The sequence below is a fragment of the Pholcus phalangioides genome, unplaced genomic scaffold (genome assembly GCF_987345545.1).
Source record: "Pholcus phalangioides strain wild (caught in Gottingen) unplaced genomic scaffold, Ppha-v1.0 ptg000010l_1, whole genome shotgun sequence".
In the NCBI taxonomy this organism is placed as follows: Eukaryota; Metazoa; Arthropoda; class Arachnida; order Araneae; family Pholcidae; genus Pholcus; species Pholcus phalangioides.
Genome location: NW_028301603.1, coordinates 32,116,841 through 32,131,150, shown reverse-complemented (window position 1 = coordinate 32,131,150; position 14,310 = coordinate 32,116,841). Strand labels below are relative to the sequence as shown.

Below are 14,310 nucleotides of genomic sequence, written 5' to 3'. Positions count from 1 at the left end.
CTGCATGAATTACATTTGTATATTTTTTACCAGTATATTATTCCTTCCTTTTATTTATTTTCGACAGTACTCAAACTATATATTTCTCTAATTCACTTTTTTGCCAGTCTGCAAATAATTTCTGCCATTTATTTATTTATTTTTTCTGGTCTGCAAACTATATCTTAACTTTCTGCCAGTCCAAAGCTGTCACACATTTAAGGATTAAAGTTTGACCTATCCCTTTTCTTTTTTAATGCTCTTTGTATACGTATAATTTAGTACAGAATGCTTTAAGACAATTTATAGCTCAAAAAACAGCAGTTCCCAACACTTTCAATTTGCAGAACAACCCTTTTTGGAATTAATTTCAATGACCGAAGTCCAACCCTGACTATGAGGCCCCCCCCCCCTAATATTATAAGAGAACCTTTTTTTCATGGGACCTTTTTTTTCACTTCTTTGCCTGCCAGAATTTGTGCAACCCTGCTTTAGTGTGCAGGGGAGGTGGATGTTGGATAAAGTTTGGTTGAATTTTTTTCTCCTCAAAAATCAACCAATATTTAAGCTGATTTACCCTCTGCAAATACAGAGAAAAGTTTCGAATAAGATCAACCGGATTTCAGATTTGATCTAAAATAAAAAAAAATAGCATAAGGTTTGAGTAATACATTCTGGCACATTGACCAGATTTCAGCCTTTAACCACTTTACAAAGTGGCTAGACTTTGGATACTTATTGTAACATAAATAGCAACAGGATTACCTTATTTCCTGGTGGAGAAACTTGAATGATAGTAATTGTGCAGCAACTTGCAAGCTGAAATTCAGCAAAAAAATTATCAATAAAATAATTTTATATCATCAAACTCATCAAATAATCACAAAAATATTTTTTTGCATTTAACCACATGCATATTTCTTGGCCAATCTGATGAAGCATTGAATGTTCATGAAGGTGAACATTATCAAAAATATGATTTTTGAGGCTTGAGGTGATATAGTGCCATTACATTAAAACATATAGTTACAAATATGTTAATTTTCTTTTAAAAAACACAATCTTAGAGAAATTTACTATGAAAATAAATTTTAATGTTCAAATATAAAAAGTTACTACTACTAAACCGTACATGCACCTCGTGAACATTCTGGTGGGGAATTTCTAACGAACTGGTGTATGCCAGAATGTAACTGTGTATGTACAGGCATTCCTTGCTTTATCTCTTGCAAAATGTGAAAATGCTATTTTCATTCGTATGATTTTTTTTTTCAATTACAATTCTGACGGAATAGTCAACGTGTTAAAAAAATAAATTTAAAAAATCAGTCATTTGTTTTCTTGAAAATTTGGTAGGCTCAATAAAAATTGGTAATGGGCTTTTAACGACTTCTAACAAAAGATTTCTAACTTTCATTATTCATGTCATTTTACATTTCCATGTTTATCAGTGAGTCATAAATGATGTTGATAAATGCTCTGATGAGTGGGTTTAGAGTGTTTTATGCACACCTATCTCATGTACGTCCTCAAATTCAATGGATATTGTCATTATAACTATGACATTCTTTAATTTGCACGCTCATTTTTAGATTTCACATCGAATAAACTTCGGACAAAATTTCAGAGGTTTGTGACACTTTAAAGTTCACAAAGTGGTTCTTTAAAATGGGTAATTTCTACCCTTCCCCTGGGGTGATGAAATGGTTCGGGGGAGGGGGGGGAAATGAAAACTACAGTTATAACATAAAATTGCTTAAGTTGGGGAACATGAGGGAAAAATCTGAAGAAGAGGGGATGGGGCAAAAGGCTTTGGAAACTATGCTTTAAACCAATTTTCACAATTGTGTTATAGCAAAGACATGTAAAGCAAGGGACAACTATATACCTAACATAAAGATAATTTTTGAGAAGTGCTGCCATCATACTCTTAGAAATCTGTACTGAAAGAGTAGGAGTGATTAAGCATTTTCAGCTAACCAGAATAGCTTCTAAATATTTAGCAAACATTTTTTAACAAATATTAAAAAATTTTCATGAATATAAGAACACAGAAATTAAGTTATAGATTGAACTTTATCCATCTTTATCAAATTACCAACCCAGACTTGTTGGAAACTAACTACTCAGAGGTTTTAATTATGCTAATGTCTTTAATTAGTGACAAAAATGAATCTTCATGTGGCCAGGAAAAGACTCATGGCAACAAAACATCACAATTATAAAATTCCACGTACCTTCCATAATCTTTGTGGTTGTATGGAACTGTAGGGAGGCACTTTGATGAGTAATTCACAGCAAAAGGTAGCACAAAATGAATTTTTTCTTCTTTTGCTTCAAAGGACGATTCCTACAAGAGGGGGGAAAAGAGAAAACAAATACTGTTCGTATGTGGATCATTTTAAAAGTAAAGGTGGACTGTTTTTAGAGGAAACCAAAAAAAAAAAAAACCAGACAGCCTACCTTGCCCAAGTGGTATGGTGGTAAGATGCTCATCTACCACTGTGAAGGTTACTGTCAGGTCCCAGGTTTGAACCAAGGGAACAATGTAGATAACACAATATTTTCCCTAACAAGCTTGAGTTGACCACCGACATATGGGGCCTCATTAATGGCAGAAAATTGCGGTAGACCAATATGGCCAGAGTTGGTGCGTGGTGAAGAAGACAACCCACCTAAGGCTGGGATTACGCTATAAAAGTTTAATATAAGTTGTTTTATAAAACTTGGAAAATGCAACCAATAAGCGTATTGGTTACATTTGAGCAAATATGGAAAATAGGCTTATTGATTGTTTTTTCAAGTTTTGTAAAAGATCTTTTATCAAATTTTTATTGTGTAATATCGGCTTTAAGGTTGGCCACTTTTACCACAAGCCAAAAATAAAATGAGAAATAATGGTTCTGTGCATCCCCTAAAAAATGGAAAATATAGTTACATGCAAACTTTACTCCTATCAAGTCCTCCCTCCATTGAAGCATTGCTCTAGACCTGTGCCTAAATTTACATAGCCAAAGGGCCAGTTAAAATAATTATGCATGTCGGATATGTCAATTATAGAAAATCAATTTGACTTTTAAAACAAATCATGTTAAAATGAATTAAAACCATGAATGAAGGGAAATTTTTCATCACTTAGAATAGATATGAATGAAAAGTGATAATAGGGATCGTTGATATAAAATTTTAATAAAAATAAAAACAAAAAAACAAACATTTTTTTTCACAGTATTGAAATTTTCTACTTATAATCGGCAGATTATAGCTATGTTCCTATAAGTTATAAGACTATCACACTTTTCTGGGTGTGCAAATCAGAAATCAAACAAATTTTATAAATAAAACAGGATGGTTCGAAGAATTAAGTTTCAACTATGCTATAACAAGCTGAGAAAAATAAGTTTTAGAAAAATACAATACCTGTGTATCTAATGCTGGAGGAAACTTATCCGTGATATTTTGGATGAATTGTGATAGGCTTGAGAAAGAATGTTTCATGTGCTCTGGACAGGCATTCACTGAGCACCTGGAATATACAGAATATCAGCTTGAATACACACGCAAATTTTGAGGTCATGTAGCTGGGCACTTGCCTGGTGCAAACTGTCTATTTTTATACTGTATAGAGATCATAACTTTCTAAAAAGAATAGTGTAAGTAGTGAAAAAAAGTAGATGAAGCACCTCAAATCACCCTGATTCAAGACAATATCTGCCAAAAGCTGTAAACTGGATATAACTTCATTGCAGTTTTCAGATTCCGCCAATTTCTTCATAAAAGAAACCTACATGAAACAAAAAAATAATTACAAAAAAGAGAAAGGCTAAATAGCAAAATAACAAATAACAGTAACAAAAAATTTAAGTTCAGTGAGATCATAGTTATCTGAGTTGATGTGGTTAGATCTACCTTGAATAACCAAAACCTAGAATAATATGGATCTTGCAGGTTCTTGAGATTAAATTATATCATAGTTTCCTAAAATTTTTGTTCCATCGCTCCCTTCATCAAAAATTTTTGTTCTTCTCATCCACCCCATACCAACTCATAGGATCTCATACAAATTCCAAAGCTTCTACCCCCCCCCCCCCCCCTGTACTGGGAGCGATACGTTCCACTTTGAGAAACAATTACATAAGTAAAGCAGTAAACGGTGGTTATTACACTTACAAAACCAGGGACTTTTAATTCTTGCACAAAAATGCAATAAAAATATGAAACAAATATAATGTGCAGGTACATAAAATACTGTAAAGTATTCATCACCCATTTAGTTTAGTTCAGAAGTGTGAACAGCATTATGGACCATTGGGAAAGTAATGCTCTGTAATTCTTCTATTGACTGGAAATACCGGCCTATTTATTTGCATACTGCACTTTTAGAAACCATAGCACTAATCTTACTGACAGATGACCCTGGTTTGGTCTCTACATCCATAATGTGCTTTGATCTTGTTACACGTTGCAGCATTCTGTGAACCAGTATGCACGACATAATGCATTTTGCACATCATTTTACTGCCCTTAATTTTTCAAATTAATTTATTAAAAGTACCTTAGGTAACCGAAATTCAGTTTATCAAGGTACTACTGTGGGTGTGAAAATATGAAAATTTGAAAAAAATAAGCTATAGGGAGGAAACAGAACACATAGTATAGAAAGAGAATCGCAGAAGGTCCTTGGTATATGGGGAGCGGACGATGGGGTATGGTTTATAGACTACGGTTACCACACCCACCATCACTTGCATGAATCATACATAAAGCAGATAGGAAGCTATTGGTCACGTTAGTTATGACATTTTTCTAAAAGAAACGAAATGTCTCTTAGGCCGGGATTACACTATAAAAGTTTGATAAAATTCCTTTTATAGAACTTGAAAAATTCAACCAATAAAGCTCATAGGTTTACGTTCGAGCAAATACAACCAATAATCTTATTGGATGAATTTTCAAATTTTATAAAAGAACTTTTAGAAAAATTTTATGGATCACACTATAAAAGTTTGATGAAAGATCTTTCACAAAACTTGAAAAAACCAATAAGCTAATTATTACATTTGCTTGAATGTAAGATGTGCTTATTGTTTACATTTTTCAAGTTTTATAAAAGAACTTTTATCAAACTTTATAGTGTAATACCGGCCTTAGATAGATCAGTGTTTCCTCATTTTTTTTTGCCATGTCCCACCAAAGATTCTCTGAAATTCTGATGTTCCTCTGTCAGGACCGTAACTGACTTTAACTAGAACTTTAGTCAGGAGGTCCCCCCACTATCCCCACTAAAATTCATAGTTCCATATGACAGTTTTTTTTTCTATGTAAAAACTTTTTTGTTTTACATCCTTAAATTTTGCAATAAAGTTGCTTTGCCTTTCCCCTCCCGCAGTTTTGTCTCTTCCCCCTCCTTCTTGTCATTCAAAAAGTAGTCCCATTCACAATGAGATAGCCAAAAAGTTATTTAGTCAAAAGAAGTGGTTTTGAACCACAGGTCCTTGGAGAGACTTCAGAGAGGGCATGAGCTTGGATGAGATAACAATTGTTTTTATATTGCTACATAGAGAATATTATTTTGTAAAGAGGGGTACGTGGCTTCCATATTTCTTCTTTTTATTGGTATAGGGGTTCAGCGGACTTTATTGTACTGGCACAAGTTCTTCGAGGAACACAAAAAGTTGAGAACCCCTGGTAAAACTAAGTTATTTCCAAAGAAAACACTGAGAGAAAAATTTAAGGAAAGAAGTAATCAAAAGAAATTGTTTAAAAAGTATAAACTGGAACTAATATAAAAAATGGTTAAGTTCTGCAAAGTTCCAAGTCTTAACAAAAAAACTAATTCTCATATTGCCCTCTAGAAAATAAAATTCTTTCCTTGTGGGGCTTGGGCCCCCCACTTTGGGAATCACAAGTTTAGATAGATCAGACCGGCTTTAGATATCAGTGTTTTTAAAAAGAATAAGCATCTATTTCATATTCGCAATAGCTTTTAACAAAAATGTTTCCGCATCGTGTGACTGGTGTGAAAATCACAGATATAATAAACAAATGAATTATGTCAACCAGCAATTGATGTAATAAAACATTTCTTAATTTTTCACCTGTGTAAGTCCAGACAGTCTTTCTTTCACACTAAATGGCAAACAAAGAGGACTCGATGCCCTGGTCATGCAATACCGATGTCCGCTGTGAGGTATGCTTTGTGATAATTCTGCAGCTGTCATTTTAATCAATTGCAAAAGACGATCTTCATCATGGAGTGTCAAACTAAATTGGAGAAAAAAAAATTCAAATATTACAACTCTATATTTCTTGAGAAAAAAAATCAGTACTTAATAACAATTAACAATTTAACTTTAATAAACAAAACATTGAACAGAAAAAATGTATACACAGCCTTCGCTATACAAAATCAAAGAGATAAGTCTCTGTCGACAGATTATTGTAAGTACAACTTCTATTATTCATTTATCATTGTAACTTGTCATCCCATCATTCATATATTAGAGCTCAGAGAATCATAAAAGGACAACACATAGCGTGAGTGCCTAGACGTACCCTTAAAAATAGTTTACTGAGGAAATTCTAATAAATTCATGCACGTCAGAAATTGTGGTGCACATTTTTTCCTATCATAAACATGAATTTCTGAGTCAGCATGTTACATGATGATAAAACTGTCATCGATGAGAACCAGTGATGAGACACTTTGGGTGCCCCAAGATATTTTGAAACAAAGGTGATAATAGGACAGTGATTTCCACTCAGTGCAATGCAACACTTTAGAGGCGAAACAATTTATTTATAATTCTAAAAGCAGCATACATTAACGACTGAGAGTTTTTTTCCCGAATTTTTGACAAAGAGCTTGCAGGAATACAGAGGTTTTCCACCACCTCATATTTTTCCGTACGTTTTTCTCCACCAGTTCTTGTTGCTTTAATCTAAGTTTCAAGAGTCAAAGCATGGAGTACGAAATGTGGTGTCCCAATATTGGGAACTTTTGTTTTATGTACATATGTACACTGGCTTTCATTTGGTGATTGTTGTTGTTTTTCAAAAGGAATAATTCCAGAAAAACACACACACACATAAACTTTAATATTTAAAAACCAGAGAAACAAAAGGGGGAATATTTTTACCGGTTAAATATGTCTTCCCACAAACTCATCATCTTCTCAACATTCTTTGAAAGGCAGTGTGAAGAAAATAGAACACCCTAGAAGGCATTGGAAAAATAAAATAAACAAATAAAAGACTTTTAAAAATGTGAATTTATGTATTATTACACAGATATATACGAAAGTGCACTAATGCCAATTTTAAAGTCACACAGCAACATGCAAAAGTGTAGCACATTTATATTTCCATATAAAACAGTATAGTAAAGATATAACTTAAACAAAGAACCATGCTTACCAATTCAAATGCACCATACAGTGTTGGACTCACAGACAGCTGAGCTCTGGCAGACAATCCACCTGTCACTAAATCTGCTTCTTGGTCGAGCTGCTTGTAATCTTTATCACCTGCTCCCATTCTACAAATCAGAAAAAAATAGTTTGATAATATATTCTAAAATTAAGGAATGGGCCGGATTTGAAATGTCATCAAACTGAATGTAGAAACTTAAAATAAGGCTATCAAACCCAAAATTGAATTACACCAATAACTTCACTCAAAAATGGTATAATAAAAAATTAGAAAACACCTTTTGGTGGACAAAAATGAAGCTTCACTTATAAGTGCAGTCAAAACTCTATTTCTCAAAAAAAAAACCCTTGCATTCAATTATACTAAATCAATGCATTTTCATGTCTGTCTCGAAGTATTTTTCAAAAAACTCTATCTCAAAGGTCATGCCACAATGATAGTAAGAAGAAAATACGGAAATTCATTTTCTTTCGCATAAATTTGGTTTTTTTTTCTTCCAGAGGTAAAAGAAGAAACTGACAAGAAAGGATATCCGTGACAGTATTAAAACCCATTATGATAATGGATCTTGTCAATCACAGGCAGATACTATGATTGATGGAGGGATGTAGTTATTAAAAAAGGGTAGTGGCATAGGCAAGAAGTTGGAAATGAATTATTGCATATCTGCTAGTGCTCATAGCAAAGGTGCAAAAAACTGGTAAGCATTGGGGATAACATGGTAGAAAATGAATGGGTTGGTTCATGGCCAAAGTGGTTCACCTTGAATTCAAGAATCTGGCAGTTCACCCGAATTCCAACAATTCGGAGAACAATGCTGAAGATGAACAATGGGGAGAACATTTCAGAACATTGGGGCTGAAAAATACTAGAATCACAAAATTTCATTTTTTGATTTTATGAAAATGAACAATTCATTACAAAACTTGTGGCACCTTGACTGATAATTGATACTGAAATTATTGCTAAATGAATGGCCAACTCAGTTGACAAAAATACTACAGAAAATGATTCAGAGGAATCACAAAAAATGAAAGTGAAAAATACCACATGCCAAGGTTTAAGCAAGATAGAAAATTCCTTTCGCAAAAAGACAAAAATGGGGAGAAAAGCTTTAGCAAAATGCTACAATGCTAATGTAATGATCAATGGTTGGATGTCTACTCGTTCCGTACATCCTGTATGCATTTTTGTGAAAGTGACTACCACTTCTTTTGCATTTTGTGAAAAATGAAACTGTAGCTTAAACCCTGCCACACGCTAAGCGTAAAAAACACTGTGCCATTTTCTGGAGCAAACTGAGAAGATAGGGGGTTGGAATTATTTGCAATTCTTGCTAGATGACACTGTGAAGGCTCAAAGAGCAAAAATATACATCAATCTAAAGATTACAGATTATTTTAAATAAGATATGTAAATAAAAATTGAATTGGAAAAAAAAATTCAGCATATTTTTTAGTGTAATTGAATGTTAATTGTATAACTTAAACAATTTAATTCATTTTTACTAAAATTTAGTATTTTAGTTTATGTCAATTGAAATTTTTGCAATTTCTAACATGTTTTTCCTTTCTTACACAAAACTCTCTATTTCGAAATTTTCTATATTCCTGTCAGTTTCGAGACAGAAAGGTTTGACTGTACATACAAATGCAACATTATATATACTGTCTGTTATTTAACATAATAACTTTGATAAAGGGTTCTACTTACTTTGTAACAACATTACTGAATAACGGAAGTAGCATCAAGAGATTCTCTGGCAGTTTGAAGGGTATGTGTGCAAACATATTCACGTATGTGATCTCATTTGTTGGTTGCTCTGACATGAGCACAGGCACATTATCTGCAGGCAAAAAATAATAATAAATAATTAAAAAATTGAGCAACGCAAACTAATTTCAAACCTCTCTGAATTTTAAAAAAAAAGTTTTCTCAATGTTTAAAAATTATTTCTACAACTAGTTGCTGTTCTGTTATGTGATTATTGAGATGTCTTTGAGAACTAAAAGACTAGGCTGATACTATGATTGACAAGAAAGGGAGGGGGAAGCTCACTTAAAAATGTGTAGTGGCATAGGCTGGTTTCAACTGCTATCTGTCATATGTGATGAGGGTTTTAAAGTGTCCTAAATTAGAATTGGTTTTGGGGGGTCATCATGTTTTTTGAAGTAGAGATTTTTTTAGGGGGACACAAATACTAGTTTTTTTACCTTTAACAAAATTCCAAAAATTTGTTCAAATATTGAAAAAATTACTGATGATCTGAAAGAATGAATGATAGCACACAATAAACCAATTACTTGTATCTCGAGATGCAATTCTGTGCCCTGTACAATAGCACTGGACTGAGAAATTTCAACATTTAGACCAGACAAGGAATTCGTGCCTTGTTAACAGTAGTAGTTACACAGGGAAAATCATAAACATAGACGTATAAATTAGTCTTTAAGAATTTAGAGAAGTAACAGCTCTTCAGGTACAGTACTGGCTCATCCAGCTGCTCTGAACATCTGATTACAGTCAGATTTTTTTATAACATGCCTGCTTCTAGCACGAGTCAGGATTTAATGAGCAATTTAATGCAGGCACACAGGCAAAAATTTCATTTGGACGGGGGGACCACTTGCATTTCGGGGGGGGGGGTGAGAAGTGATATAACAATGAAATAAAGTGATAGAACAATGGATTTGGCCATCTTTTCCCATTTTTTCTATCATTTTCTCATATTTCAGGAGTGGGGGGGGGGGGTGAATGATTCAAAGAGGACTTAAAAAAATACCTACAAAAATGAGAGAAAATGAAAATCAAATGCAAGAGAAGGACCACAAAACTGTTCAGTTTCTCTCACCAATCTAATAATATGTAGATAGTATACTTAATAAGGAATTACTATGAATCAAATGGCTTGACAAAAGTTTTATTGTTTCTTTAGGTTTGTTGCCAATATGCAGGATCAATTTGTCTAGAAGTGACAAACTGACAAACAAGCACGAAAATGAAGATAATAAACTGACCAATCAAAATTTATAAAGAAATGGCTAATTCAGTTCTCTTGCTCAGCTTTCAGTACAGACTCCATGCATTTGAGTGTGAGGATAATAAGCCGAATTACTCTTTTCCTGTAGGTAGTGTTCCTTAAGTTTTTGGGAAAATTTGCCGCAAAGCAAAGTTTTTAACCATCGAAGTTAAATATAAACCATCGAGATACTGGGAAAGGAGAAAATAATATTTCATATGTTAAATATCAATATAATTTTATATATACTCACTATAGACACTTAATTTTTCAGGTTTAAATTTTTTGGCTAGAAAAGGGGTTTGGCAAGTGATTAGCAAGTAATTAACATTTTTGTTGAAAATAAGCTCTTCATTATAAGTGGGTTCAACTGTATATTTTTCAAGGTTTGACATTAATAATTATGAAATGTGTTGTCCGGAAATTTTTCAAACCAAATAATTATTTTTTTGCTTAAACAAAACAAGACTTCCATCATAACACCATCATTAATGTTACTAAAATTCTGATTTCGAAACACATGTCAGGCACCCACCAACAGTTTCAAAAAGCAGATCTGTATATTCAATGCAGTCTTGTACATCACTAACTTTGAGAGTAGGTAAACACGAAACATCGTCTGGTGTTTCCATATGTTTCTTCAAGTCTATGCCTTTAGGATAGCAAAAGAAACAATCATTAGACTTAATCAACAGAAAAAACAAAAGGATTAATGGATAGCTAGATATAGACAACAAAATAATGCATTGTACTATAAAACTACATCACACATTTCGTAGAACATTGTTCCTTGAAGAAATTCTGAAATTATTTGCACTTTTATATTCATATTGTGCTCTATCATCTATCACTATAATCTGATTCGTCTTTATCTCACAGCCACAGGATCAACGAAAATAAACAAGTGCATTTTAGAAGCCAAAATAAACATAAAAAACTTAATGATGTCAAAGGAAATTGATATAATTTTATGTATGTATACAGTAGAACTTCATTATAAAGGTTGCATGCTTTAACGAAGGCCTGGTTTATAGAAAAAATATTCCTTATAGGGGTGTACTACAACAAGGTGTATATCAATGAAAGTACAGTAGTTATATAGCTTTAAAAACTATAAAGAAAATAAAAAACAGAGTTCAACATAGGTTGAATTGAAAAATATATGTACATATACACTGCATTAATCTTGATTTTTCTGGCTGGGGAGAGGTATGAGCCATGCAGCATATCCATGTTCACACAAAACAACACAACGATGGATGTTTAATTGCTTGCTCGGAAAAGTAAAACCTCTCAGATAAAAATAAGCACTTTTTACTATCATTAACATTTTTTCAACTGTCCGCCGGAGTTCGGCTGTATATGTATCACTCACCATCACTAAAAACTTTATTTTTTTGCTCAGGAGTCAAGCTTGATAATTTAGATTGTAACATCTCATCTTCTTTCTGCTGCATTTTCTTTTCGAAATCTTCTTCGGGTGACATGGTTAGAGTGAGATTATGCTGATTTTTCTAGAATAAGAAAATAACAAATTGATCTTAAAATTAACTTAAATCAGTGTTTCCCAACTTGTGGATCCCTGGAGGGCCGCAAGTTTTTTTTGTGGAGGTTGTGCGGGATCATTTTCATTTACTACCATTGAAATGAATGACACATTTTGCACTGTGAAATTGTAATTAATTTAATTTTCATGATATGCATTTTGCATTTTATAGAAGGGTAGTGTCAAAATTTACCTCCTGACACTACAGGGGGTTCCGCAAGGGGAGCATTGATCCCTAACACAAGGAGTGTGCAAAGAATTGACTTTTACTACAGAGGGGGACTCCAACATTAAGGTTGGGAAATACTGATCCAAATCAAATTTAATACCAACAACATTGCCTATGCATTAAACTTTTAATCAATAAATAATTCAATTAGTTTTTCCTGAAATGTTTTTGTAATACATAAATACATAAGCCTAATTAATTTTTACTGATACAAACAGAATTTTCAAATCATATGAAATTCATATATGTTCTTGTATTCATCATAATCTAATTTCTTTTACAGCATAAAGTCAACAAAAACCAGAAAGTTTTCAATTTGGTCATACCAGGAAATATTCATCAATTTTTTGCTGTAGAAAATGAGGATTTTCTTGCATACACTTATTGAACCAACCAATGTGATCATTTACTTTCATTGCAGATATTGGATCTCCACCATGATTCCATATGGTGTTAAGTCCCTACAAAAATACAACAATAAAAAACATCAATAACAATAAAAAAAATTGAATTCACAAATAGTTCATTCTGTCAAAATGGTTCACACTAAAATAAAAAAGTATCTACCAGAGAAGTGTGAAGGCCAAAACTTGTTGTTTGGTGCTTCAACCCTAACTCTATATTGTGAAGGACACCTTCAATTCGCTCTTTTGGAAATCCATTCCTTATTAAAAAGATAAAATTATTCAAGTCGCTGATCAATTATATCTAATTAAAAAAATATATATTTATTTATAAATGTGAAAGAGTTGTGAAAGTTATAACTCAAATATTAAACATTTTTTTAAATTTTAATTTAAAGATTTTATTCTTTTTATACAGGGTGGTCATAATATAACTATGCTGATATACAAGCTCCCTGGTGACCACAAAAAAAAATCAATGAATGTGAGTAAAATTCAAGATAGGTGTTTCAGAGTATGTGCTCAAGAATAAGAAGAGAAACAAAAATCTAACACGGGGCTAATTTTGTTATGAGCTGTCGCTGAGTTAGGAGACACTGCCTATTGTGCAGTCCAGTTCAGCTCAAAGGAACACAGTGTTCTTAGGAAAGAAAATGTCTTCTATCCTCTGTAGTTTAATGATGGAGCATGTGCCTGAAAAATGTGAGGCTGGTGGTTCGATCCTCTCCCCACAGAGGAATGTGACTTTTCTTTCAAATTACCTATGCTTGGTATGCAATATTCTTTACTGCATATAATTAGCAGAGAGGTTTATAGTTTCATTCTAATTATGGTAGACTCTCGATAATCTGGCCACACAAGTTTGGCCCATCCTATAATTAGGCGCTTTTAGTAGGGTTTCTTTGAGCATTTGAGTGGAAAACATGCCACTGCATGTTCATATTTTTGCAAAAGTTCATATTTTTTAAATGGGTTTTTCAATTAATTTTCAGTGTTCTAGCAAACCCTGGTCTGGCATGTGTCAGATTAGCGAGAGTCTGGTATAGGAATATTCATTTTAAAACATGACGATTCTTCATGGACTAGTAGTCCATTCACTTCTAGTTATTTATAGAGAGAGATGGCGAATGTATGTCTCTCTATACATATTTCTTTATTCTAAGAACTCATGAACTTCTGTGTTTTTTGAATTTTATGTAATTCCAAATAAAAATTTTCACACAGAAGATTTAACCATAATTCAAAACAGCCCTATGTTCTGATTACTCACCAGGGCTGTCTTAAGAGCATCGTAGGCCCCAGGCAAATAATTTTTTCTGAGGCCCTCTATCTGACTATAAATAATTGCTTACCAATTTACATACTCAATACAGAAAATCTTAACAAGATTTCATTATCATGAGGCCCCTGGACCGTGCCCTGGTAGGCTATTTTGGTAAAACGGCACTGTCACTCGCTCATCAATGCTTCACATTTTTTTACTTTCCCCCTTTTCCTTAGTATTGAAATGGAGCTTTATTCATTAGCCACTGTGGTGATTGAGTGGGCATAGCGACAGACTCATGTCATGAAGACCTGGGTTCGAACCCCACTTGTACCACAGCAGTGGTCAACTGAAGTTAGTTTTCTGTGGTTTAAAACTTCAAGGCACAAGTACGAGCAGATCTCCCCACTGAAAAGTCTAGTCACAGAAAGCAACAGG

General features: G+C 33.2%; 1 protein-coding gene across 1 annotated transcript in view; it reads right to left on the bottom strand.

Annotated features, from left to right (window-relative positions):
* Positions 1-14,310, bottom strand: part of LOC149081290 (presequence protease, mitochondrial) — a 45,859-nt gene that overhangs the window by 9,370 nt on the left and 22,179 nt on the right. The window contains exons 12-23 of the mRNA XM_089238128.1: positions 12,772-12,868; positions 12,531-12,665; positions 11,805-11,943; positions 10,965-11,081; positions 9,124-9,256; positions 7,396-7,516; positions 7,119-7,195; positions 6,078-6,243; positions 3,663-3,763; positions 3,400-3,505; positions 2,217-2,329; positions 745-798 (exon numbers count right to left, since the gene is read on the bottom strand). Of these exons, the coding sequence (XP_089094254.1) occupies positions 745-798; positions 2,217-2,329; positions 3,400-3,505; positions 3,663-3,763; positions 6,078-6,243; positions 7,119-7,195; positions 7,396-7,516; positions 9,124-9,256; positions 10,965-11,081; positions 11,805-11,943; positions 12,531-12,665; positions 12,772-12,868 (1,359 nt within the window). The remainder of the gene's footprint in view (positions 1-744; positions 799-2,216; positions 2,330-3,399; positions 3,506-3,662; positions 3,764-6,077; positions 6,244-7,118; positions 7,196-7,395; positions 7,517-9,123; positions 9,257-10,964; positions 11,082-11,804; positions 11,944-12,530; positions 12,666-12,771; positions 12,869-14,310) is intronic.